At 64.3% G+C, this 25,906-nt stretch overlaps 1 protein-coding gene across 6 annotated transcripts in view; it reads left to right on the top strand.

The window, feature by feature from the left end:
• The window catches only part of ZBTB4 (zinc finger and BTB domain containing 4), a 31,101-nt gene extending 6,965 nt beyond the window's left edge, over positions 1-24,136 (top strand). For 2 of the 6 annotated variants that reach the window (XM_045001494.1, XM_045001493.1), the window contains exons 2-4: positions 8,651-8,727; positions 12,539-12,615; positions 20,059-24,136. In XM_045001494.1, coding sequence (XP_044857429.1) covers positions 20,074-23,640 — 3,567 coding nt within the window. In that variant the 5' untranslated portion in view covers positions 8,651-8,727; positions 12,539-12,615; positions 20,059-20,073 and the 3' untranslated portion in view covers positions 23,641-24,136. The other 4 variants (XM_045001496.1, XM_045001495.1, XM_045001497.1 and 1 more) reach the window with 4 other exon arrangements.
• Positions 24,137-25,906: the final 1,770 nt, after the last annotated feature.

Below are 25,906 nucleotides of genomic sequence, written 5' to 3'. Positions count from 1 at the left end.
CCCCAGTTCCCCTCACCCCCCTGAAGCCCCCCTGCCCTGTCCAGTCCCTCCTGGGACCCCCGCCTCCCCCCCACCAGTGGCTGTGAGCAGCAAAGGTAGGGGACCCCCCCGTATCTCCTGGGTCCCCCTCCCAGCACAGGTCGTCCTGGGATGGCCCCCTGGGTCACCCCCCTTCTTCCCCCCAGAACCTCCTGTCAACCCCGGGTCTCCCCAGCACCCCCCCTCTGGCCCCCCCGTGTGTGTGTGGGGGTCCCTGAGCCATTCCCAGCTTCCTCCCCCCGTGGGGAAAGTGGGGGGTACTGAGGGGTTGGCCAGGGCATTGGGGATCCCCCGGTACGGGTAAGGGGGCGTCTGGGCTGTGGAGGGCAGGGTCCTGTGGGGGGGGGGAGCTGGGGTGTGTGTGGAGACTGCCGGGGGGGGGGGAGGATCCAGGCCAGGGCCCCCCTCCCACCACCACTGCACCCCCCCTGCCGCCCCCTTGCACCCCCCTGCTGCTCCGCTCGCTGTCACACCCCTCTGCCCCCCCCCCACTGTCACACCCCCCTCACGGCTACCATCCCCTCCCCCTCCCCTGCTGTCACGCCCCCCACTGCGCCCTCCCCCTCCTGATGTCAAAGGGTTAGGGTTAGGGTTACAACCCCTCCTTTGTACCCCCCACCCGACTGTACCCCCTGCGCCCCCACACACTGCTACAACCCCTCCCTTGTACACCCACCCGACTGTACCCCCTGCGCCCCCACTGCCTGCTACAACCCCTCCCTTGTACCCCCACCCGACTGTACCCCCTGCACCCCCACACACTGCTACAACCCCTCCCTTGTACCCCCACCCGACTGTACCCCCTGCGCCCCCACAGCCTGCTACAACCCCTCCCTTGTACCCCCACCCGACTGTACCCCCTGCGCCCCCACACCCTGCTACAACCCCTCCCTTGTACCCCCACCCGACTGTACCCCCTGCACCCCCGCACCCTGCTACAACCCCTCCCTTGTACCCCCACCCGACTGTACCCCCTGCGCCCCCGCACCCTGCTACAACCCCTCCCTTGTACCCCCGCCCGACTGTACCCCCTGCGCCCCCGCACCCTGCTACAACCCCTCCCTTGTACCCCCGCCCGACTGTACTCCCTGCGCCCCCGCACCCTGCTACAACCCCTCCCTTGTACCCCCGCCCGACTGTACCCCCTGCGCCCCCGCACCCTGCTACAACCCCTCCCTTGTACCCCCGCCCGACTGTACCCCCTGCGCCCCCGCACCCTGCTACAACCCCTCCCTTGTACCCCCGCCCGTATGTACCCCCCTGCGCCCCCGCACCCTGCTACAACCCCTCCCTTGTACCCCCGCCCGACTGTACCCGCTGCGCCCCCTCACCCTGCTACAACCCCTCCCTTGTACCCCCGCCCGACTGTACCCCCTGCGCCCCCTCACCCGGCTACAACCCCTCCCTTGTACCCCCGCCCGACTGTACCCCCTGCGCCCCCTCACCCGGCTACAACCCCTCCCTTGTTCCCCCAACCCGACTGTACCCCCTGCTCCCCCACACCCTGCTACAATCGCTCCCTTGTACCCCCGCCCGACTGTACCCCCTGCGCCCCCTCACCCTGCTACAACCCGTCCCTTGTACCCCCACCCGACTGTACCCCATGCGCCCCCACACCCTGCTACAACCCCTCCCTTGTACCCCCAACCCGACTGTACCCCATGCGCCCCCACACCCGGCTACAACCCCTCCCTTGTATCCCCAACCCGACTGTACCCCCTGCGCCCGCACACCCGGCTACAACCCTTCCTTTGTACCCCCACCCGACTGTACCCCGTGTGCCCCCACACCCTGCTACAACCCCTCCCTTGTACCCCCACCCGACTGTACCCCCTGCGCCCCCACTGCCTGCTACAACCCCTCCCTTGTACCCCCAACCCGACTGTACCCCCTGCGCCCCCCCACCCGGCTACAACCCCTCCTTTGTACCCCCACCCGACTGTACCCCGTGTGCCCCCACACCCTGCTACAACCCCTCCCTTGTACCCCCACCCGACTGTACCCCCTGCGCCCCCAAGAGCCTGCTACAACCCCTCCCTTGTACCCCCACCCGACTGTACCCCCTAAACCCCACTGCCTGCTACAATTCTTCCCTTGTACCCCCACCCGACCGTATCCCCTGCGCCCCCACCTCTACTGTGCCCCCCCATACACTCCCACACCCTCACAGACCCTCTCACTTTTGCACCATCTTCTCCCCGCCCTAATCCCCAATGCACAGACCTGGTGCCATGGCCGGGCCCTACAACCCCCTCCCTCACACCCCCTTTGCCCCCTCGTGGCCCTTCCCCACATGGCACACCCGGGACATAGGGTCATTCCCCACCCCCCACAAACGCAGTCATTGCCTGCATCCCTCATGCCTCCCTGCCCTGTGGCCCTTCCCCCACAACCCTCACCGGCCTACGCCCTCACACGCTACCCTGTACCCACAACCCTCACCACCCTACACCCTCACACGCTACCCTGTACCCACAACCCTCACTGCCCTACACCCTCACACGCTACCCTGTACCCACAACCCTCACCACCCTACACCCTCACACGCTACCCTGTACCCACAACCCTCACCGCCCTACACCCTCACACGCTACCCTGGACCCACAACCCTCACCGCCCTACACCCTCACACGCTACCCTGTACCCACAACCCTCACCACCCTACACCCTCCCTCGCTACCCTGTACCCACAACCCTCACGGCCCTACACCCTCACACGCCACCCTGTACCCACAACCCTCACCGCCCTACACCCTCACACGCTACCCTGTACCCACAACCCTCACTGCCCTGCACCCTCACACGCTACCCTGTACCCACAACCCTCACTGCCCTGCACCCTCACACGCTACCCTGTACCCACAACCCTCACTGCCCTGCACCCTCACACGCTACCCTGTACCCACAACCCTCACCGCCCTACACCCTCACACGCTACCCTGTACCCACAACCCTCACCGACCTGCACCCTCACACACAGCCTGTACCCACAACCCTTACCCCCTCAACCCCTACACCCTCCCCATACCCACAAGCCTCACCGCCCTACACCCTTATCCCCCTCAACCCTCACCCCCTACACCCTCACACGCTACCCTGTACCCACAACCCTCACCGCCCTACACCCTCAGCTACCCTGTACCCACAATCCTCACCCCCTACACCCTTATTCCCCTCACACCCTACACCCTCACCCCGCTACACCCTCCCCATACCCACAGCCCTCACTCCCTCTACCCTCAACTCTCATCCTCCTACACCCTCCCCATATCCACAACCCTCACCGTCCTACACGTCACACACACACCCTGTACCCTCAACCCTCATCCCCATACACCCTCCACACACCCTGTACCCTCAACCCTCACCCCCTTACCCTAACCACTCACATCCCTCACCGCCCTATGCCCCCCCATACACACCCCCTTCCCCATACACACATCCTTCACCCCCACACCTTTCACCCCTCACACCCAACTGTTACCCTCACTGCTCACCACCCTACACCCTCACACCCCCTTCACCTCATACACACCCCTCACCACCCTACACCCCTCCCATGCCCCCTTCACTCCCTTACGAAGGCCCCTCACTGCCCTCCCCCCCCCCGGCCCTCCCTATTGCCCTGCTTCACGCCCCTCCAACACAAACACAGCCATCGCATACACACACCCCTGTCAGCCCACTCCCCTCACACACACCCCATGGCCTGTTACACCCCTCCCCTCCGTGCACACTGCGCTGCTGCTGGAGGGCGGGTGTGGGGGGCGGCTCAAGCCATAGCCTGGTGTTGTGGGGGGTCTTAGAAATTAATTTAATGACGGGCCCTTGCGACTGCGTGTGTGTGTGAGAGAGAGCATTGCCGTGTGTTTGTGCGTTGCTGGTTGTATGTACGACACACTGCCGCGTGTGTGTGCGGTGCTGCGTGTGTCTGGGTGGTACCATGGACGGGCATGTGGGTTCGGTGCCGAGGGTGAGCCTGTGCGTGGGGTTGTGTGTGTAGTGTTTGTGTGTCTGTGCGGTGCTCTGTGTGTGTGTGTGTGTGTGTGTGGTGCTGTGTGTCTGTGCGGTGCTGCGTGTGTGTGTGGTGCTTGTGGGTCTGGGCAGGGCTGTGGGTCTGTGTGGTGCTCTGTGTGATTGTGTACACAGTGCTGTGTATGTGTGTGTACGGCTGGGTGCTTGTGCGTGCTGTGTGTGTGATGTGCTTGTGGGTCTGTGCGGTGCTGTGTGTGCGCGCGTGACGTGCTTGTGGGTCTGTGCTGTTTGTGTGCGTGCGGTGCTGCGTGCTTGTGTGTCTGCGGTGCTGGTGAGTGTGCGCCTGGGGGGTGTGCGCCAAGTGTGATTGAGTGTATGCAGTGCCGCGTGTGGTGCTGTGTGCTTGTGTGTCTGTGGGGTGCTGGTTGTGTGTGTGCGGGGGTGGGCAATGGAGGGTGCGAGTTTGTGCAGTGCTGGGTGTGATTGTGTTTGTGCGTCTGTGTGTGTGCGCGGGGGCGGGCAATGGAGGGTGCGAGTTTGTGCAGTGCTGGTTGTGACTGTGTTTGTGCGTCTGTGTGTGTGTGCAGGGGCGGGCAATGGAGGGTGCGAGTTTGTGCAGTGCTGGGTGTGATTGTGTTTGTGCGTCTGTGTGTGTGCGCGGGGGCGGGCAATGGAGGGTGCGAGTTTGTGCAGTGCTGGTTGTGACTGTTTGTGAGACTGTGTGTGTGGGGGGGGCGGGCAATGGAGGGTGCGAGTTTGTGCAGTGCTGGGTGTGATTGTGTTTGTGCGTCTGTGTGTGTGTGCGGGGGCGGGCAATGGAGGGTGCGAGTTTGTGCAGTGCTGGGTGTGATTGTGTTTGTGCGTCTGTGTGTGTGCGCGGGGGCGGGCAATGGAGGGTGCGAGTTTGTGCAGTGCTGGTTGTGACTGTGTTTGTGCGTGTGTGTGTGTGCGGGGGCGGGCAATGGAGGGTGCGAGTTTGTGCAGTGCTGGGTGTGATTGTGTTTGTGTGTCTGTGTGGGGGGGGGTGGGCAATGGAGGGTGCGAGGTTGTGCAGTGCTGGGTGTCATTGTGTTTGTGCGTCTGTGTGTGGGGGGTGGGCAATGGAGGGTGCGAGGTTGTGCAGTGCTGGGTGTGATTGTGTTTGTGCGTCTGTGTGTGTGGGGGGGTGGGCAATGGAGGGTGCGAGGTTGTGCAGTGCTGGGTGTGATTGTGTTTGTGGGTCTGTGTGTGTGCGGGGGTGGGCAATGGAGGGTGCGAGTTTGTGCAGTGCTGGGTGTGATTGTGTTTGTGCGTCTGTGTGTGTGTGCGGGGGGGGCAATGGAGGGTGCGAGTTTGTGCAGTGCTGGGTGTGATTGTGTTTGTGCGTCTGTGTGTGTGTGCGGGGTGGGCAATGAAGGGTGCGAGTTTGTGCAGTGCTGGGTGTGATTGTGTTTGTGCGTCTGTGTGTGTGTGCGGGGGGGGCAATGGAGGGTGCGAGTTTGTGCAGTGCTGGGTGTGATTGTGTTTGTGCGTCTGTGTGTGTGCGCGGGGGCGGGCAATGGAGGGTGCGAGGTTGTGCAGTGCTGGTTGTGATTGTGTTTGTGCGTCTGTGTGTGTGCGGGGGTGGGCAATGGAGGGTGCGAGTTTGTGCAGTGCTGGGTGTGATTGTGTTTGTGCGTCTGTGTGTGTGGGGGGGTGGGCAATGGAGGGTGGGGAAGGGTCCGAGGGGGCCAGGAGCCGCATTGGGGGTGGGGGATTGAAGAACAAGTGAGGGGGGGGGTCATATGGGACCGGTCTGGTGGGGGTGGCGTATGGGACTGGTGTGGGGGGGGGGGATGTTTGGGCCTGTATGACTCCACTCGCCCCCCCCCCCCAGCGTGCTCCCCGCTCTGTGTGTGTGTGTGTGTGTGGGGGGGGATTCTTCTGAGGACAGGTGGGGTGTTTGTGTGGACGATGGGGGCGGGGGGGCGTCCCTTCCCCAGCACCCCTCTCTTCCAACCCCGGTCCCAGGCACGGCCCCGGCTCTGGGCCGCTGGCGGCTGATCGGGGGGGGGGGGCCTTTCCACTCCTTTGATCTCCGCTGTGCTGCCCGCCTCTCTCCCTCCATCCCCCCCCCCCTCGCCTCAGTCGCTATGACTCAGGCCTCCTGCGTTTCCCGGAGGGAAAGGTCACTTCTCCACGGGGCCCCGTCGCCGTCCGGATCCCCCCCTCCCCCCCTGCGTGGCCCAGCTCCCACGAACCCGAGAGACCCGCCACGATCCGCCCTCGATACCCGGCGTTCGTTTCGGGAGGAGCGGGAAGGGCCGGCGTTAAAAAGCCTGGGACGATGCCCCCACCGAGGAACTCTGGGAGAGCGGAGAGTCGGGGTGACTTGTAAAAACCGGCCACCGGCAAGGATGTGATAAAAGCCCCCAGTGTAGATAAAAACAACCCCTCGCCCGGCGCTGAGATGCGGCCACCTCTGGGGCGGGGCGGCCGGTTACCCAGGGACCCCTTGCCCGGCGCTGAGATGCAGCCACCTATGGGGCGGGGCAGCCGGTTACCCAGGGACCCCTCGCCCGGCGCTGAGATGCAGCCACCTCTGGGGCGGGGCGGCCGGTTACCCAGGGACCCCTCACCCGGCGCTGAGATACGACCACCTCTGGGGCGGGGCGGCCGGTTACCAGGGACCCCTCGCCCGGCGCTGAGATGCGACCACCTCTGGGGCGGGGCGGCCGGTTACCCAGGGACCCCTCGCCCAGCGCTGAGATGCAGCCACCTCTGGGGCGGGGCGGCCGGTTACCCAGGGACCCCTCGCCCGGCGCTGAGATACGGCCACCTCTGGGGCGGGGCGGCTGGTTACCCAGGGACCCCTTGCCCGGCGCTGAGATGCAGCCACCTCTGGGGCGGGGCGGCCGGTTACCCGGGGACCCCTCGCCCGGCGCTGAGATGCGGCCACCTCTGGGGCGGAGCGGTTGGTTACCCAGGGACCCCTCACCCGGTGCTGCAGTCAGGGGGAGAGTGCCCCCCGCTGAACCCCCCCACCGCTCTCCCTGCAGCACCCCCGGTCTCCCATCCTCTTAGTGATCCATCTGCTCGCTGATTAATGGTGAGATCAGCCTGGCTCCCCGGCCAGGGCCGGGGCGGCGGGCGGCCAAAAGAGAGGAGTTAAGATATTCCAGATGTAAGGGTTGGGGATTTGCAGAGAATGGGTTTTGTTTGCAACATGTTTGAAATTCACCCCAGTGTCAGGCTGTCCTAGTGCAAAACCGGTTCACAGTCGGCTAGTGAGTGCTTGGTCTGCGTCAGTCGTGCGTGTCTCCCTTTGGGAGGGAGTGTGTGTGTGTGCACGCGCGTGCAGGCTGCGCTTGGGTGTGTTCGCGGGTGCGCCTTTGCATGTGTGTTTCTACAGCGGGAGTGCGGTTGTGAACGAGTGTGGATTTGCACGTGTACCACGAGTGGGTTTGTGAATGAGTGTGTGTTTGTGGGTGTAGCATGGGCGTGTACAATGTGAGTGTGTTTGTGCGTGTCCCATGGGTGTGCTTGAGTGGCTGACAGTGTGCACGTGAGTGTGTGCGTGCTTGTGGATAAGTGTACAGTGTGCAGGTGAATGGGTGTGCATGTGAGTGAGGCTGTATTTGGGTGTGTACCATGTAAGGGTGTGTTGGCGAATGTGTGGCCTTGTTTGTACAATGAGTGTGCAAACAGGAGTATAGTTGTGTAACGGTGGGTGTATTTGTGAGTGTATTTGTGTATGTACAATGTGACCGTGCGTGAATGAGTGTACCTATGTATGTTTGTACAGTGTGTGTGAATAAGTGTGCATTTGTGTATTCTTTTTGGTATGCTCACAAGTAGGGTGAGTGTGTTTGTGAGTGTCTGTACAATGAATACATTTGCGTGTGCCTGCCATGGATGGAGGGGTGTGTGTTTGTCAGTGTCTGGTGTCTGGGTGTGTACACGACAGGTATGTATGCTTGTGAACGTATGTTCTGATGCGTTGGTATGTACAGCGTTGGTATGTTGTTGTTTTGTGAAGTGTGTGTATGTGCAGGTGTAGAGCATAGGAATGAGTGTGTGTGTGTGTATTTGGAGTGTGTTTGTACGCAGTGTAGAGGTAACATGGGGGAGAGGTGTTGAGTGTCTGTGTATATGGGAAGCTTGTGTATGGTACGGGCCTACAAGTGTGTGTTTGTGAATTAGTGTGTGCATGGGTGTGTTGGCGAGGGTGTGCATGTTGCATGTGCGCAGCGGGTGAATCTGTTATTGCGTGTGATGCAGCAGGAGTGAACTGAACCGTGTCCGATTGTCCACGTTTGGTATGCTGTATCCCATATGTTTGTGTGACAACACGTTTGTGCCAACATCTCAGTGTGCGGTTGTGTACAGCATCAGTGGGTGTGGTGCTTGGTATGGGTCTGTCAGTACTCTGTGTGTGTGTGTGTGTGTGTGCATGCGGTGTAGGGGTTGTCTGTGCTGGGTGTGAGTTTAGTGTGTGTGTGTGAAAGAGGAGATTTGCAGTGTGTTTGTGTTTGTCCAGTGTGGTGTTTATGGGAGGTTGTGTATGCAGTGTGTGCATGTGTCTCTGTCCAGTGTGTGTGGGTGTGATCACACCCCTCCTTCTAAAGGGGCATTTTGCTTGGAGAACATTTTTGTAGGGCCTGTTTCTTTAACGCAGGTCCCAGCTGAATCACAGGGGTTGACATGGGAAGGGTCCTGGTGACATCACAGCCAGTTCAGCCAACGAGTATCCAGGTGAGCCCTCGCTTGCCTCCTATTGGCTCAGGGGTGTGTGTGATGCGGGTGTTGGGGCTGTCAGTATTTCTGTACTGGCCAGGTTAAAGGTCTTTTCCCCTGCCAAGACCTGGGTCCTGGGGCCGTTACCACAGCAACAGCGGGTGACATCCTCCTCCCCCGGAGAGCAGGTCTCCTCCCGCTGCTGGGGACGTCATAGGCTGTTGCCATGGGGACCGCCTGACCCAGCTCTCGGGTCCCGGCAGGTAGGTGAGGGAGGAAACGGATTTGTCAGTCGCGGGGGCGGGGAGGGTAAGGTAAAAACAGCCGTTTGTGGTTTCTATGGCAATGCGTAGTTTTTGGTGTGTTGTTCAGGGGTCCGTTCGATTGAGTGCTGGGTTTTGCGGTGAGGGGTTGACGTGGTCGGGAGGGATTTAAGGGCCCCAGATTTCCAGCATGGCTGTGACAGGGATGCCCTGAGTGTGTGTTCCTCGTGTCTGCCCCCGACGATGTCCGGCTGTATTCCTCATACACCCCCCAGTCACACCATTCTGTACCTGACCCCCCCAATTATGTCAGACTGTACCTGAACGTACACCCCTATTACATCACACCATACCTGTGAGAGACAGACTGATTACATCAGACTGTACCTGACGTATACAGCTGTGACATCACACTTACTCGACACATACAATTCGGTCATCAGATTGTACCTGACCCATGCGCGTGAGATTGTACCTGGCACATACCCTCCCAGTTATGTCAGATTGTACCTGGCACCTGCGCCCTAATTACATTACGTTAGTGTGTACACCCCAATTACTTGTGATGGTATTGTGACACACACACTCTCTCTCTCTCTCACACTCACACTCACACACACACACACACACACACACCAGTTAAAGCACGTTGTACCTCCATTTCTATCCCTTGCTATTCTCTCACACACACACACACACATCAAATACATCACGCCCTACCTGACGTGCATCCCGGAAAGTCACACCGTATGTAAAACTTACCCCCAGACCTACCTCGCGGCAAATGAGACACACACCAACTTCATCAGCCCGCACCTGGGGACCCCCACCCCCCCGTTACACCTTCCCCGTCTCTAAGTACTTCTGACGGTCCCTGGGACAAACGTACAGACCATTTTGCATCAGATTGTAGGTGTGATACACCTCCTCCCCATCTCGGATTAGCTTCGACTGTAATGCGTGTACCTTTTCTTCCACTTGTGATTACCTCTGACTGTACCTAGGGAAACAACGTGCCCCCCCCATATTAATCAGCGTCTAGCTGTGATATACCGCCCCACCGTCTCTTGATTAACTCCGATTGTAGCTTGGGGGGGGGAGACACCCCCCACCATTTATATCAGAGTGTAGCAGTGACGCATCACCCGCCTCAACCCCGATTATATCCGACTGTACCCACCCACCCCTTTCCGAATTTTAATCCGAACAGAGCCTGCGATCCGGCTCCCCACCGTCTCCAATTAGCTCTGGCTGTATCTGGGACACGCACGCCAGTTACGTCACGGTGTCGCTGGGCTCCCTCTCCCCCCCCCCCGCTCCGGTCTCGGAGCCTGTACCACTGACACGCACCCGCCTCTCCGGTTTCTAACACGTCTCCAGCCGCTCCGCCAGCCCGTGACCCGTTTGCCTGGATTCGTTGCAACCTGCGGGTGCCGATGACGGTGTGGCGGAAGGTTTTGTTTGGCTGCTGGGGATTTTGTGTGTGTGTGGGTGTGCGTGTGTGTCTGTCCGCCTCGCTGGGCCCCTCCAGCGTCAGGCCGCGTTGTTAATGTAACGCGACGGCTGCTCGGCCGAGATCCCAGGCTGTCTCCGGAAAGACGCGGGGATCGTTTTTTAATCCCCCCCCCCCCTCCCCACCACCTCAGTGTTTGCTGAGCCGGTGGGACGGGTTGGGAGCCCCACGGGAGGGGTGTGGGGGGAGGCTTCCTTTGAATTCAGCCGGGAGCTGGAGCCGCCCCTTAATTAGTAACATGTTAGCCACCATGTGACCTTGGTATGGGACTCGGAGCCAGGACTCCTGGGTTCTCTCCCCGGCTCTGGGAGGGGAGTGGGGGCTGGTGGTTAGAGCAGGGGGGGCTGGGAGCCAGGACTCCTGGGTTCTCTCCCCGGCTCTGGGAGGGCAATGGGGGCTGGTGGTTAGAGCAGGGGGGCTGGGAGTCAGGACTCCTGGGTTCTCTCCCTGGCTCCGGGAGAGGAGTGGGGGCTGGTGGTTAGAGCAGGGGGGGGCTGGGAGCCAGGACTCCTGGGTTCTTCTTTGAGTGATGTGCTCTGAAAAATTCCTTCCCCTCCGTGCCTCAGTTTCCCCACCTGTAATATTGGGCTGGCTGTCCTTCCTCCCCCCATGTGGGGGCTTCATTCATTAATTCCCCTCTGAGACCAGCGGAAGGAAGGCATCCCCCCCCCCCCCCCAAATAAACCCGAGTAATTCACTGATCGCTGGGCCTGGGATCACCTTTGTCCTTTGTATGTACAGCACCTTGCGCAAAGGGGAGCCGGGTGACTGGGGCTCCCAGGTGCTGCCCCAAGGCAATAATTAAGAGCAGTGTTAATCATAATTAATTAAATGTTCCCAGAGTCAATTACCCGAGCCCCTATCAGTGCCCGTCCCCCTTCGTCAGGGCCCATTCGTTCCTCATTTTATGATTTCATTATCAGTCGGTTTTGGAGGCCGTGCGCCCTGGGTACTAGACACGTGAGCCAGGGATAGAACCCAGGAGTCCTGCCGCTGGCCAAGTCGCTTTCCCCGCGCCGTGCCTCAGTTTCCCCCTTTAACACGGCGCTCTCTGTCCAGCGTTTAACCGCCGGAAGATGCGCAGAGTCGTCAGCTCAGCGAAGTCTCCGCAGGGCAGTGAAAGACGGGAGGCAGCTGGGTTTTAACCGGCGGGCGGCGGGGCCTAGTGGTTAGAGCACGGGGGCTGGGTTCTGGACGGCCTGTATTCTCTGTATTTTTTCGGAAGGAGGAGGGGGGGGGAAATTCACTGTCAAAAACACTTTGCCCGGGTGGGGCAACTGGGAGCAGCAAACATGGAGGTTTGGAGAACAGGCCCCTCTTATCTGGGAAACCCTGATCCTGCTTCACCCTCGTGCTCAACCTTGAGTGTTTAAACCCCTCAAACTAGCTTCGTAATTGAGGGATTGTAAACATGGGTCCTTGGTGTATAATTTTTTTTTCTGGGATCTGGGTCCCTTTTCCCAGCGTTTTCTCTCCCAGGGATGAAAGCTTTAATCCCATGACTCCAGGAGCTGGGGCTTTAATAGAAAATGAAAACCATCTGATTGGGTCTGTGCCCCCCGTCGCCGGGCCCAGACTCGCTGCATCGGACACCCCCAGAGCAGGATGCAGTGAGAGTGACGGGTGTCTGTTACGCCCCACTCCGTGGCGCAATCACACTGCTACCCTGGTTTACAGAGAGGGGAAACTGAGGCACGGGGGGGGCTGGGACTTACCCAGGGGCAAACAGTGAGTCGGGAATGGAACCCAGGAGTCCTGGTGTCCAGCCCCACCTCCCCCCCACTCTCACCACTAGACCCCACTCCGATCCCAGAGCTGGGGAGAGAACCCAGGAATCCTGGCTCCCAGCCCCCCCTGCTCTAACCCACCAGCCCCCACTCCCCTCCCAGAGCCGGGGAGAGAACCCAGGAGTCCTGGCTCCCAGCCCCCCCTGCTCTAACCCACCAGCCCCCCCTCCCCTCCCAGAGCTGGGGAGAGAACCCAGGAGTCCTGGCTCCCAGCCTCCCGCTCCTGCTGTGGGTCTCAGCACCTAACCCTTGGCATCTCCCCACAGCGGATCCTGTCCAGGGAGAGGCAGAGCCGAGGAGTCGTGGGGCAGGAAGCCGTAGTCGATGAGGGCACCTCCCACAGGTAAGGGGCAATTCACCATCTGGCCCCAGGGCGGGGACTGGGGCAGGGGCCTGGCCCCTCTAGGGGGCGCCGGCTCCCACCCGGCCCCAGGGCGGGGACTGGCTGAGGAAGGAGGACAGGGAAGGAGGGATGAGGGGATGGGCAGGGGAAGGAGGGATGAGGAGGACGGAAAGGAGGGATGAGGCCGAGGGGACGGGCGGAGGGATGAGAGGACGGGCAGAAGAGGAGGATGGGAAGGAGGGATGAGGAGGAGGAGGAGGACGGGGAGGAGGAGAGGAGGCTGAGGGGATGGCAGAGGAGGAAGGGATGAGGAAAAGCAGAAGGAGGGATGAGGAGGCTGAGGGGCCGGCTGAGGAGGGGGAAGGAGGGATCAGGACGCTGAGGGGACGGCAGGGGAAGGAGGGATGAGGAGGAGGACGGGAAGGAGGGATGAGGAGAGGAGGCTGAGGGGATGGCAGAGGAAGGAGGGATGAGGAGAAGCAGAAGGAGGGATGAGGGGACGGCAGGGGAAGGAGGGATGAGGAGGGAAGGAGGGATGATGAGGAGGACGGGAAGGAGGGATGAGGAGGCTGAGGGGACGGCAGAGGAGGGAGGGATGAGGAGCAGAAGGAGGGATGAGGAGGTGAGGACAGCCAGAGGAAGGAGAGATGAGGCTGAGGGGGTGGGCGGAGGGATGAGAGGACGGGCAGAAGAGGAGGAGGAGGAGGACGAGGATGGGAAGGAAGGATGAGGAGGATGAGGGGACGGCGGAGGAAGGAGGGATGAGGAGGAGGGAAGGAGGGATGAGGAGGATGAGGGGACGGCAGAGGAGGGAGGGATGAGGAGGGGGAAGGAGGGACGAGGCGGCTGAGGAGGAGGAGAGGAGGCTGAGGGGCCGGCAGAGGAGGGAGGGATGAGGAGGAGGGAAGGAGGGATGAGGAGGCTGAGGGGCCGGCAGAGGAGGGAGGGACGAGGAGGAGGGAAGGAGGGATGAGGAGGCGAGGACAGGCAGAGGAAGGAGGGATGAGGAGGAGGAGCAGAAGGAGGGACGAGGAGGGGATGGCAGAGGAAGGATAGATGAGGAGGAGAAGGACGGGAAGGAGGGATGAAAAGGAGGGATAAGGAGGCTGAGGCAATGAGTGGAGGGATGAGAGGACGGGTAGAGGAAGGAGGGAGAAGGATGAGGAGGGATGATGAGGAGGACGGGAAGGAGGGATGAGGAGGCTGAGGGTACGGCAGAGGAGGAGGAGGGATGAGGAGGCTGAGGGGACGGCAGGGGAAGGAGGGGCGAGGAGGAGGGAAGGAGGGATGAGGAGGTGAGGACAGGCAGAGGAAGGAGAGATGAGGCTGAGGGGATGGGCGGAGGGATGAGAGGACGGGCAGAAGAGGAGGACGAGGATGGGAAGGAAGGATGAGGAGGATGAGGGGCCGGCAGAGGAAGGAGGGAGGACAACAAGGATGGGAAGGAGGGATGAGGAGCAGAGGATTAGGAGGAGCAGAAGGAGGGACGAGGAGGGGACGGCAGAGGAAGGAGGGATGAGGAGGGAAGGAGGGACGAGGAGGAGGGAAGGAGGGATGAGGAGGTGAGGACAGGCAGAGGAAGGAGGGATGAGGAGGGGAGGAGGAGGGGACGGCAGAGGAGGGAGGGATGAGGAGGAGGGAAGGAGGGATGAGGAGGATGAGGGGACGGCAGAGGGAGGGAGGGATGAGGAGGGGGAAGGAGGGACGAGGCGGCTGAGGAGGAGGAGAGGAGGCTGAGGGGACGGTAGAGGAGGGAGGGACGGTAGAGGAGGGAAGGAGGGATGAGGAGGTGAGGACAGGCAGAGGAAGGAGGGACGAGGAGGAGGGGGAAGGAGGGACGAGGAGGAGAGGACAGGCAGAGGAAGGAGGGATGAGGAGGGGGAAGGAGGCATGAGGAGGGGGAAGGAGGGACGAGGCGGCTGAGGAGGAGGAGAGGAGGCTGAGGGGCCGGTAGAGGAGGGAGAGGGAAGGAGGGACGAGGCGGCTGAGGAGGAGGAGAGGAGGCTGAGGGGCCGGTAGAGGAGGGAGAGGGAAGGAGGGACGAGGCGGCTGAGGAGGAGGAGAGGAGGCTGAGGGGACGGCAGAGGAGGGATGGACGAGGAGGAGGGAAGGAGGGATGAGGAGGAGAGGATAGGCAGAGGAAGGAGGGATGAGGAGGAGGAGCAGAAGGAGGGACGAGGAGGAGGGGACGGCAGAGGAAGGAGGGATGAGGACGCTGAGGGGACGGCAGAGGAGGAGGAGGGATGAGGAGGCTGAGGGGAGGGATGAGGAAGAGGGAAGGAGGGATGAGGAGGTGAGGACAGGCAGAGGAAGGAGGGATGAGGATGGGGAAGGAGGGACGAGGCGGCTGAGGAGGAGGAGAGGAGGCTGAGGGGCCGGTAGAGGAGGGAGGGAGGAGGAGGAGGAGGGATGAGGAGGAGAGGACAGGCAGAGGAAGGAGGGATGAGGAGGAGGAGGAGCGGAAGGAGGGATGAGGAGGCTGAGGGGACGGCAGAGGAGGAGGAGGGATGAGGAGGAGGGAAGGAGGGATGAGGAGGATGAGGGCACGGCAGAGGAGGGAGGGATGAGGAGGGGAAGGAGGGACGAGGCGGCTGAGGAGGAGGAGAGGAGGCTGAGGGGACGGTAGAGGAGGGAGGGACGAGGAGGAGGGATGAGGAGGAGAGGACAGGCAGAGGAAGGAGGGATGAGGAGGAGGAGCAGAAGGAGGGACGAGGAGGGGACGGCAGAGGAAGGATAGATGAGGAGGAGAAGGACGGGAAGGAGGGATGAAAAGGAGGGATAAGGAGGCTGAGGCAATGAGTGGAGGGATGAGAGGACGGGTAGAGGAAGGAGGGAGGAGGATGAGGAGGGATGATGAGGAGGAGGACGGGAAGGAGGGATGAGGAGGCTGAGGGGACGGCAGGGGAAGGAGGGATGAGGAGGAGGGAAGGAGGGATGAGGAGGTGAGGACAGGCAGAGGAAGGAGAGATGAGGCTGAGGGGATGGGCGGAGGGATGAGAGGACGGGCAGAAGAGGAGGACGAGGATGGGAAGGAAGGATGAGGAGGATGAGGGGACGGCAGAGGAGGGAGGGATGAGGAGGGGGAAGGAGGGACGAGGCGGCTGAGGAGGAGGAGAGGAGGCTGAGGGGCCGGCAGAGGAGGGAGGGACGAGGAGGAGGGAAGGAGGGATGAGGAGGAGAGGACAGGCAGAGGAAGGAGGGATGAGGAGGAGGAGCAGAAGGAGGGACGAGGAGGGGACGGCAGAGGAAGGATAGATGAGGAGGAGAAGGACGGGAAGGAGGGATGAAAAGGAGGGATAAGGAGGCTGAGGCAATGAGTGGAGGGATGAGAGGACGGGTAGAGGAAGGAGGGAGGAGGATGAGGAGGGATGATGATGAGGAGGACGGGAAGGAGGGATGAGGAGGCTGAGGGGACGGCAGGGGAAGGAGGGATGAGGAGGAGGGAAGGAGGGATGAGGAGGTGAGGACAGGCAGAGGAAGGAGAGATGATGCTGAGGGGATGGGCGGAGGGATGAGAGGACGGGCAGAAGAGGAGGACGAGGATGGGAAGGAAGGATGAGGAGGATGAGGGGACGGCAGAGGAGGGAGGGATGAGGAGGGGGAAGGAGGGACGAGGCGGCTGAGGAGGAGGAGAGGAGGCTGAGGGGCCGGCAGAGGAGGGAGGGACGAGGAGGAGGGAAGGAGGGATGAGGAGGAGAGGACAGGCAGAGGAAGGAGGGATGAGGAGGAGGAGCAGAAGGAGGGACGAGGAGGGGACGGCAGAGGAAGGATAGATGAGGAGGAGAAGGACGGGAAGGAGGGATGAAAAGGAGGGATAAGGAGGCTGAGGCAATTTGAGTGGAGGGATGAGAGGACGGGTAGAGGAAGGAGGGAGGAGGATGAAGAGGGATGATGAGGAGGAGGACGGGAAGGAGGGATGAGGAGGCTGAGGGTACGGCGGAGGAGGAGGGACGAGGAGGCTGAGGGGACGGCAGAGGAGGGAGGGATGAGGAGGAGGGAAGGAGGGATGAGGAGGCTGAGGACAGGCAGAGGAAGGAGGGATGAGGAGGGGGAAGGAGGGATGAGGTGGCTGAGGAGGAGGAGAGGAGGCTGAGGGGCCGGCAGAGGAGGGAGGGATGAGGAGGAGGGAAGGAGGGACGAGGAGGGGGAGAGGAGGCTGAGGGGCTGGCAGAGGAAGGAGGGATGAGGAGAAGCAGAAGGAGGGATGAGGAGGAGCGAAGGAGGGATGAGGAGGTGAGGACAGGCAGAGGAAGGAGGGACGAGGAAGGGGAAGGAGGGACGAGGCGGCTGAGGAGGAGGAGAGAAGGCTGAGGGGCTGGCAGAGGAAGGAGGGATGAGGAGGAGAGGACAGGCAGAGGAAGGAGGGATGAGGAGGAGGAGCAGAAGGAGGGATGAGGAGGAGGGAAGGAGGGATGAGGAGGTGAGGACAGGCAGAGGAAGGAGGGACGAGGAAGGGGAAGGAGGGACGAGGCGGCTGAGGAGGAGGAGAGAAGGCTGAGGGGCTGGCAGAGGAAGGAGGGATGAGGAGGAGGAGGAGCGGAAGGAGGGATGAGGAGGCTGAGGGGACGGCAGAGGAGGGAGGGATGAGGAGGGGGAAGGAGGGATGAGGAGGAGAGGACAGGCAGAGGAAGGAGGGATGAGGAGGAGCAGAAGGAGGGACGAGGAGGGGGAAGGAGGGACGAGGCGGCTGAGGAGGAGGAGAGGAGGCTGAGGGGACGGTAGAGGAGGGAGGGATGAGGAGGAGGGAAGGAGGGATGAGGAGGAGAGGACAGGCAGAGGAAGGAGGGATGAGGAGGAGCAGAAGGAGGGATGAGGAGGCTGAGGGGACGGCAGAGGAAGGAGGGATGAGGAGGGAAGGAGGGATGAGGAGGTGAGGACAGGCAGAGGAAGGAGGGATGAGGAGGAGCAGAAGGAGGGATGAGGAGGCTGAGGGGACGGCAGAGGAAGGAGGGATGAGGAGGAGGGAAGGAGGGATGAGGAGGTGAGGACAGGCAGAGGAAGGAGGGATGAGGAGGAGCAGAAGGAGGGATGAGGAGGCTGAGGGGACGGCAGAGGAAGGAGGGATGAGGAGGAGGAGCAGAAGGAGGGACGAGGAGGGGGAAGGAGGGACGAGGAGGAGAGGACAGGCAGAGGAAGGAGGGATGAGGAGGAGGAGGAGCGGAAGGAGGGATGAGGAGGCTGAGGGGACAGCAGAGGAGGAGGAGGGGGAAGGAGGGACGAGGAGGAGAGGACAGGCAGAGGAAGGAGGGATGAGGAGGAGGAGCAGAAGGAGGGACGAGGAGGGGGAAGGAGGGACGAGGAGGCTGAGGGGCCGGCAGAGGAAGGAGGGATGAGGAGGCTGAGGGGACGGCAGGGGAAGGAGGGATGAGGAGGAGGGAAGGAGGGATGAGGACGAGGAGGGGGAAGGAGGGATGAGGAGGAGAGGACAGGCAGAGGAAGGAGGGACGAGGAGGAGGAGCAGAAGGAGGGACGAGGAGGGGGAAGGAGGGACGAGGCGGCTGAGGAGGAGGAGAGGAGGCTGAGGGGACGGTAGAGGAGGGAGGGATGAGGAGGAGGGAAGGAGGGATGAGGAGGAGAGGACAGGCAGAGGAAGGAGGGATGAGGAGGAGGAGCAGAAGGAGGGACGAGGAGGGGACGGCAGAGGAAGGATAGATGAGGAGGAGAAGGACAGGCAGAGGAAGGAGGGATGAGGAGGCTGTGGGTACGGCAGAGGAGGAGGAGGGATGAGGAGGCTGAGGGGACGGCAGAAGAAGGAGGGATGAGGAGGAGGGAAGGAGGGATGAGGAGGTGAGGACAGGCAGAGGAAGGAGGGATGAGGAGGAGGAGCAGAAGGAGGGACGAGGAGGGGGAAGGAGGGAGGAGGCGGCTGAGGAGGAGGAGAGGAGGCTGAGGGGCTGGCAGAGGAGGGAGGGACGAGGAGGCTGAGGGGACGGCAGAGGAAGGAGGGATGAGGATGAAGAGGGATGATGATGAGGAGGACGGGAAGGAGGGATGAGGAGGCTGAGGAGGGGGAGAGGAGGCTGAGGGGCTGGAAGAGGAAGGAGGGATGAGAAGCAGAAGGAGGGATGAGGAGGAGCAGAAGGAGGGATGAGGAGGAGGGATGAGGAGGAGGGATGAGGAGGAGAGGACAGGCAGAGGAAGGAGGGATGAGGAGGAGGAGCAGAAGGAGGGATGAGGAGGAGGGAAGGAGGGATGAGGAGGTGAGGACAGGCAGAGGAAGGAGGGATGAGGACGCTGAGGGGAAGGCAGAGGAGGAGGAGGGATGAGGACGAGGAGGGGGAAGGAGGGATGAGGAGGAGGAGCAGAAGGAGGGACGAGGAGGGGGAAGGAGGGACGAGGCGGCTGAGGGGACGAGGCGGCTCTGGGCCAGGCAGGCCGTTGCCGGCTGACAGACTGACTGACTCACTCCCAGGCCCGGGCCTGCCCTGCCCTTTTCCTGACCCGTCCCCGTCCCCGTCCGCCCCCTGCCCGGGAGGTGGGGCTGGGCACGGCCGGTGCCCGGCCGGAGCAGGTGGCCCCGGCGGCTGGTCGGGTGCCCGGGGGCGGGGCGGGAAGCGGCCGAGCCGGCGGTGGGGCCGGGCCAGCTCCTTTACTAATCGCAGCTGGCACCGGCCCCCGCTTCCCTCAGCCATTTTAGCTGCCAGCTGGGAATCCCTGTGCAAAATGGCTCCCGCCCGGAGGGAGGAGTGGCCCTCAGCCAGCGGGCACGGGCCCCCGGCCTCCCCCGGCCTGGCCCGGCCCCACCGACGGGCACCTGCACCCCCGGCCCGGCCCCACAGACGCCAATCCCCGCGCCCGGCCTGGCCCCACAGACTCCAAACCGCACCCCTAGCTCGGCCCGACTGACGCCAACCGCGGCCTGGCCCGACTGACGCCAACTGCGCCTGACCCATGCCGGCCCCGCCCGACCGGCGCCAGCCTGGCCCCACTACCGCCAATCCTGCCCTGTGGCCTGACCCCCGGCCCCCTTCTCCATCCACACCGGCCTGTGACCCAGCCTGACCCACGCCGACCTCTGGCCCACGCCCCAGCCTCACCGATGTCGACCCCTAGCCCACATCTCGGCCTCACCCACGGCACCGAGCCCTGCAGCTCTAACCACCAGCCCCCACTCCCCTCCCGGAGCCGGGGAGAGAACCCAGGAGTCCTGGCTCCCAGCCCCCCCTGCTCTAACCCACCAGCCCCCGCTCCCCTCCCAGAGCCGGGGAGAGAACCCAGGAGTCCTGGCTCCCCGCCCCCACCCCTCTAACCACCAGCCCCCACTCCCCTTCCAGAGCCGGGGAGAGAACCCAGGAGGCCTGGCTCCCAGCCCCCCCTGCTCTAACCCACCAGCCCCCGCTCCCCTCCCAGAGCCGGGGAGAGAACCCAGGAGTCCTGGCTCCCCGCCCCCACCCCTCTAACCACCAGCCCCTGCTCCCCTCACGCCTGTCTCTCCCTCCCCAGCTCTGTGGCCCCGCCATGGCTCCGGTGCTGGAGCTCTCGGACGCCGCCCACTCCCGCTGCCTGCTGGTGGAGCTGAATGAGCAGCGGCTGCGGGGCCAGTTCTGCGACGTCACCATCATCGCCGAAGACACCAAGTTCCCGGCCCACAAGAACGTGCTGGCGGCGTCGAGCCCGTACTTCAAGGAGGTGCTGTCGGAGGAGCCGGCCGGCCGCCAGCCGGCCCAGGTGCTGGAGCTGCCCGACATCCAAGCCGGGGTCTTCTCGGACATCCTCAACTTCATCTACCGGTCTCGCCTCTCGGTGCCCAGCCCGGCCGCCGCCCGGCAGATCGGAGCCGCCGGCCGCCGCCTGGGCATCTCCTGGCTGGAGAACCTGGACCCCGCCGCTCAAGCCAAGGAGATGAGTGAGCCCTGGAGCCCCGAGGCGGCCGGGGACACCTCGGCCTCCTCCCCGAGATCCTGCGGCTCCCCCGTGGACCTGACCTGCCCGTCGCGGCCGGCCGCCAGCCCCGTCTGCCTCCAGGAGCCGGCCCGGCCGCCCAGCCCGCAACGGGAGGCGGATAACGAAACCGAGACAGCGAAGATCCTCTACGCCCTGAGCACGGCGCCCGCCGAGCCGGGCGCCCCGGACTGGGAGCGGGAGCGCAGCGCCGCGGAACCGCCCGCCCCCGCCGCCGCCACCGGGGGCGAGCCGGCGCCGTCGTCTTCCTCGCCGGCGGGCGGCGCCTTCCGCTGCGGGCTCTGCAGCCGCTCCTTCGCCACGCCGGCCGCCCTGAGCCTGCACCTGAAACTGCACCGGAGCCGGCGCTCCCTCTCCTGCCGCCACTGCGGCAAGAGCTTCATCCACGTGAAGCGGCTGCAGACGCACGAGGTGCTCTGCAAGGAGGCGGAAGAGGAGGAGGAGGCAGTGGCGGGCGGCTCGGAGGCGCCGGCCCCAGCGGCTCCCCTTCCGCCCGCCGCGCCGGCGCTGCCGAAACCGGCGTCTTCCAAGAAAGGCCTGCTCTTCCGCCACCGGGCCCTGCAGCGGCTGGAGTACATCCCGGAGCAGGACCACTTCGTCAAGGTGGTGGACGGCCACGTCATCTACTTCTGCACCGTCTGCGAGCGCTCCTACATGACCCTCTCCAGCCTGAAGCGCCACTCCAACGTCCACTCCTGGCGGCGCAAGTACCCCTGCCGCTACTGCGACAAAGTCTTCGCCCTGGCCGAGTACCGCACCAAGCACGAGGTGTGGCACACCGGCGAGCGCCGCTACCAGTGCATCTTCTGCTGGGAGACCTTCGTCACCTACTACAACCTGAAGACCCACCAGAAGGCCTTCCACGGCATCAACCCGGGGCTCATCTCCTCCGAGAAGACGCCCAACGGCGGCTACAAGCCGCGGCTGAACGCCCTCAAGCTTTACCGGCTCCTGCCCATGCGCTCCCAGAAGCGACCCTACAAAACGTACAGCCCGGGGCTGCTGCCGGAGGGGCTGCTGCTGCCGCCGCCCCCGCAGCCCCTCCCCGTGGCGCTGGGTGAGGGGGACCCCGCGGCCGGCCCCGGCGGGGAGGCGGGGCCCGGCTTTGCGGCCGCCAACGCTTCGGAGGCGCCGGAGGCCGAGCGCTTCCTCCGGCCGGCGCCGGCCGAGCCGGGGCCGCCCCCGTTCCCGGCGGAGGAGGCGCGGCGGGCGGACGGCGAGGCCCCGTCGGTCATCGCCTACGGCCACCCGGCCGCCTCGGTCATCGTGCACAGCACCTCGGTGGCGCCGGCGGGAGGCGGGGGCGGCCAGGCCTCCTCGGTCATCACCTACAACAGCACGCCGGCCGCCCCCCGCCCCGCCCCGGCCGAGCCCCTCAAAAAGCAAGTGCTGAAGGAATACATCCAAGCCCAGAAGGCGGCCGAGCAGGCCACGGAGGAGGCGGGCGGCGGGGAGCTGCCGAAACCCCGCAGCCTGCGGCCCGGCCGCACCATGACTTACATGGCCAAGCCGGCCTACGTGGGCGCCGCCTCGGAGAGCCGCAGCGCCCCGCTGTGCCAGATCACGGTGCGCATCGGCGAAGAGGCCATCGTGAAGCGGCGCATCTCCGAGACCGACCTGATGCTGGACAAAAGCCCGCGGGGCCCCAAGCGCTTCGATTTCGGGCCGGCCGAGAAGGCGGCTCCCGGCAAACGGGCCGGCGGCTCCTACGCCCACAACGAGAGCGGCGAGGAGGAGAGCGACCGGGACGCCGAAGACCAGCTCTGGCGTCCGTACTACACCTACAAGCCCAAGCGGAAGGCCTGCGGCTCCGGCGGGGCCGGCTCCGGCGTCCCCAAGGTGAAGCGGTCTTCCCGGTGGCGCCGCAAGCTGCGCTCCCTGCGCTGGATGAAGCGGGGGGAGGAGGAGGAGGAGGAAAGGGAGGAGCCCAGCCCGGCGCCCGCCCGCGCCGCGCCCAGTCCCGGAGGCTCCGACGCCCCGGCGCCCGAGCCGGCGCACAAGGCCGGGCGCGGCACCGCCGAATGGAAACACGAGTGCGGTGCCTGCGGGAAGCTCTTCTCGGCACTGAAGAAGCTGCGGAAACACGAGCGGGTGCACGGGCGGCCGGGCAAGGACGATCCGGCGCCGGCTCCGGCGCACCGGGTGGGCCGCAAGCCCTCGGTGAAGTTCACCTGCGCCCACTGCGCCAAGGTCTGCAAGACGGCGGCGGCCCTGAGCCGGCACATGAAGCGGCACGAGGGGGAAAGCCGGGAGCCCGGCCCGCCCGCCCTGACCACCGTCATCGCCTATTCCAAAAAGCCGGAGGAGCCGGAGCCGGCGCTGGCGGCCGTCAAGGAGGAAATCACGCAGGAGATGCAGGTCTCGTCGTCCAGCGGGGAGCCGGCGGCGGCGGAGGCCAGCCGGGGCCGCGCCGCCGGCCAGCTGGCCCCGCCGGAGAGCCAGGGGGCAGCGCCGCCCCGGGAGGAAGAGCTGATGCCGCCGGAGACGGGCGGGCCCCCGGAGGCGGCCGCGCCGGTCGCCGAAGCCGCCACCACCAGCCGGGCCGAGCTGGCCCCGGCGCCGCCCGCCCCCCGGGCCGCCCTCTCCTTGCAAGACCCCGTCATCTCGCACACCAGCCCGGCCCCGCCCGAGGAGGAGGCGGCGGGCGGCTACCCGGAGCGGTACCCGGTGCAGGAGTACCCGCTGCCCCTGCTGGCGCCGGGGGGCTGCCGGACCCGCAAAGAGGCGGAAGACAAGCCCCCCTTCCTGGCCTACCCCGGCCCCCTCCCGTTCGGCGCCGTGGCCAAGGCCGGCGACGGGGAGGGCAAGATGAGCTTCTACCCGGAGCCCTACCCGCTCATGTACGGGCACCAGCTGCTGGCCGCCTACCCCTACAACTTCACCAACTTGGCCGCCCTGCCCGTGGCGCTCAACGTGGTCCTGCCGGACGACAAGGGCCCGCCCCTGCCCTTCCTGCCCAGCGTCTTCGGCTACTCGGTCAACCCCTGCCGGAGCGAGGCCCAGGACGGGGCCGGCGCCGGGGCCGGCAGCGGGGCGGGGGCCGGGGCCGGCCTGCCCCGGGGGGGGGTGCTCCGGGGGGAGCCCCCGGCCCCCGAGCGCCTGAAGAAGGGAAATTTCCTGTGAGCGGCGAAGGGGGGGGGGCGGGGGGCGCCCGAGCTGGGATGCTGGAGGCGGGGGGGGGGGGGAGCCGAGGGGCGCTGGAGCCGTGACACCCCCCCAGAAGTGTGACATCAGGACCTGGGCTGGGAGCTGTCACTCCAGACGGAGCAGCCCCCCCCTCCAATTTGGTCCCCCCCGTCAGTGACTCCTGGGGACCCCCCCCATCCCCACGGTCCTCAGGACTCCTCCTCCCCACCCCCCCCGACCCCTAGGGGCGCCAGCGCCCAGGCCGTGCAGCTGGCACATCTGGGGGGGGGGGGAGGCGGGTGGTTACCCCAAGGGAGGGGCTATAGAGAGGGACCAATCTGTGGGAGAGGCCCCCCCCAAAACGAGTGAGAAGGTGGTTTAGGGGTGGGGGAGCCCAGCTGTGAGGGGGGAGGCACTGCAGTTCCCCCCCCCAGAATGCACTGCAAATCCCCCCCCCCCCCGGCTCCGACAGGGACCTGCCCCGGGTACCCCCATTCCCTCCCACGCCCATCCCCCCCCCCCCCCCCGCTCCCAGCCCTGGCGGGGCGCCAGGCTCGGCGGGTGACGCTGCGGTTTTGGAGCCGCGACCGACTGAGTCGCTTTTTCCTTTCGGGCCAGGAACCCGGCTCCGGCCCTTCCAGAAACTTCCCGGGGGGGTGTGTCCCCCCCCGGCCTCTCCCAGCAGGGGGTGCTGTCCGTCCCCCCCCCAGATCTTCCCTGGGGCGAGATGGATGGGGGGGGGGGGTTCCCATTTGCACTAGTCGTTTTTCCATTTTGGGCCACTGACCCCCTCCCCCGATCACAGCCCCCCCCTCTTTCTCCATCCCCCCCCTTCCTTCACCTCTGGGACCGGACCCCCCCTTGTAGGCACTGGGACCCCGGAGCTGGCTCTGGGGTGCCGGTTCACCCCCCCCCACAGATGGCAAGGCGGGGGGTATAGGAAAAAGGGGGGTATCCCCCCAAAAAAGACCCCTAATGACTATGGTTCAAACGACTCCAAAAGTGGGGGGCTGTGCGGTGAGCCCCCCAGCCCCCCACGATCCCTCCCCCTAAAATCCACTCCTCAGTGCCCCCCAAATCCTGCCCCTCTGCTCTCCAGCTGCACCGTCACTCCAATCCAATCCAGCACCTTTTAAACCATCCAGTCTCTGGGTAGGGGGTCGCATTACAGATCTTTGGGGGGGGGGACCTGTCACCCCTTTATTCTGCAGATCTTACCCCCCCCAATTGCCAGCTTCCCCATCTCCTCTTTTGGGGGGGACCCCATGCACCCCCATTCCCCTGTGCTAGGTGCCCCACGCACCCCATGGGGAGCGGGGTCTGCACCCCGTTGATCCCCGACATCTGTGCCGTGCGGGGGGGTCGGGCCACTCCCAGAATCCTTTGTTGCCCCAGGAGGAGAGCGGGTCACGTTTGGGGGAGCCTAGGGGGGTGTGGATTTCCCTGGGGGAGGGAGGAAGCTGGGGTTTGGCCCCATAGCTGGGAGGGGGATGGTCTCCCTGGCTCAACCTGTGGGGAGGGGCTAAGGAGGAAATGAGAGGGAGGAAATTGATCCCTCCAAATTCAGACAGCCCCCCCCTTTTCCCCCAAACCAACCCCTAACCCCCCCCCCAACTGGTCCATGACCCCCATGGACCATTGGGCTAGGGAGGGGAGCAGAGAATCCCCCTGCCCCAATTCTAAGGATGTGTGTGGGGGGGTCTCTATCACTTACCCCCCACCCGCCCTAGTTTTCCAGCCAGCAGGGGGCGCTGCTGGGCATGGAGCTTTGATCTCCCGGGGGGGCCTTCCCAAGCCGGCGGATACCCCCTGCAGTAGTGGATGTGCTGCGGGGCTGCAGGAAAATGCACCCTGCTCTGCTGCAGCGCGGCGATGCATTGCGACGGGCATTGCATCCTGCTCTGCTGCGGCGCGGCGATGCATTGCGACGGGCATTGCACCCTGCTCTGCTGCGGCGCGGCGATGCATTGCGACGGGCATTGCATCCTGCTCTGCTGTGGTGCGGCGATGCATTGTGACAGGAAATGCCCTCTGCAGCGCAGTGATGCATTGCGTTCTGCTGCGGCGCGGTGATGCATTGCGACGGGCATTGCAGCCTGCTCTGCTGCAGCACGGCAGTGCATTGCGATGAGAAATGCACCCTGCTCTGCTGCAGTGCGGTGATGCATTGCAACTGGCATTGGAACCTGCTCTGCTGCAGCGTGGCGATGCATTACAGCTGGCATTGCACCCTGCTCTGCTGCAGTGCGGTGATGCATTGTGA

This window comes from Mauremys mutica, unplaced genomic scaffold (genome assembly GCF_020497125.1).
Source record: "Mauremys mutica isolate MM-2020 ecotype Southern unplaced genomic scaffold, ASM2049712v1 Super-Scaffold_277, whole genome shotgun sequence".
NCBI lineage: Eukaryota > Metazoa > Chordata > Testudines > Geoemydidae > Mauremys > Mauremys mutica.
The sequence above is the reverse complement of the archived record's forward strand: the minus strand, read 5'-3'. Positions and strand labels throughout refer to the sequence as shown.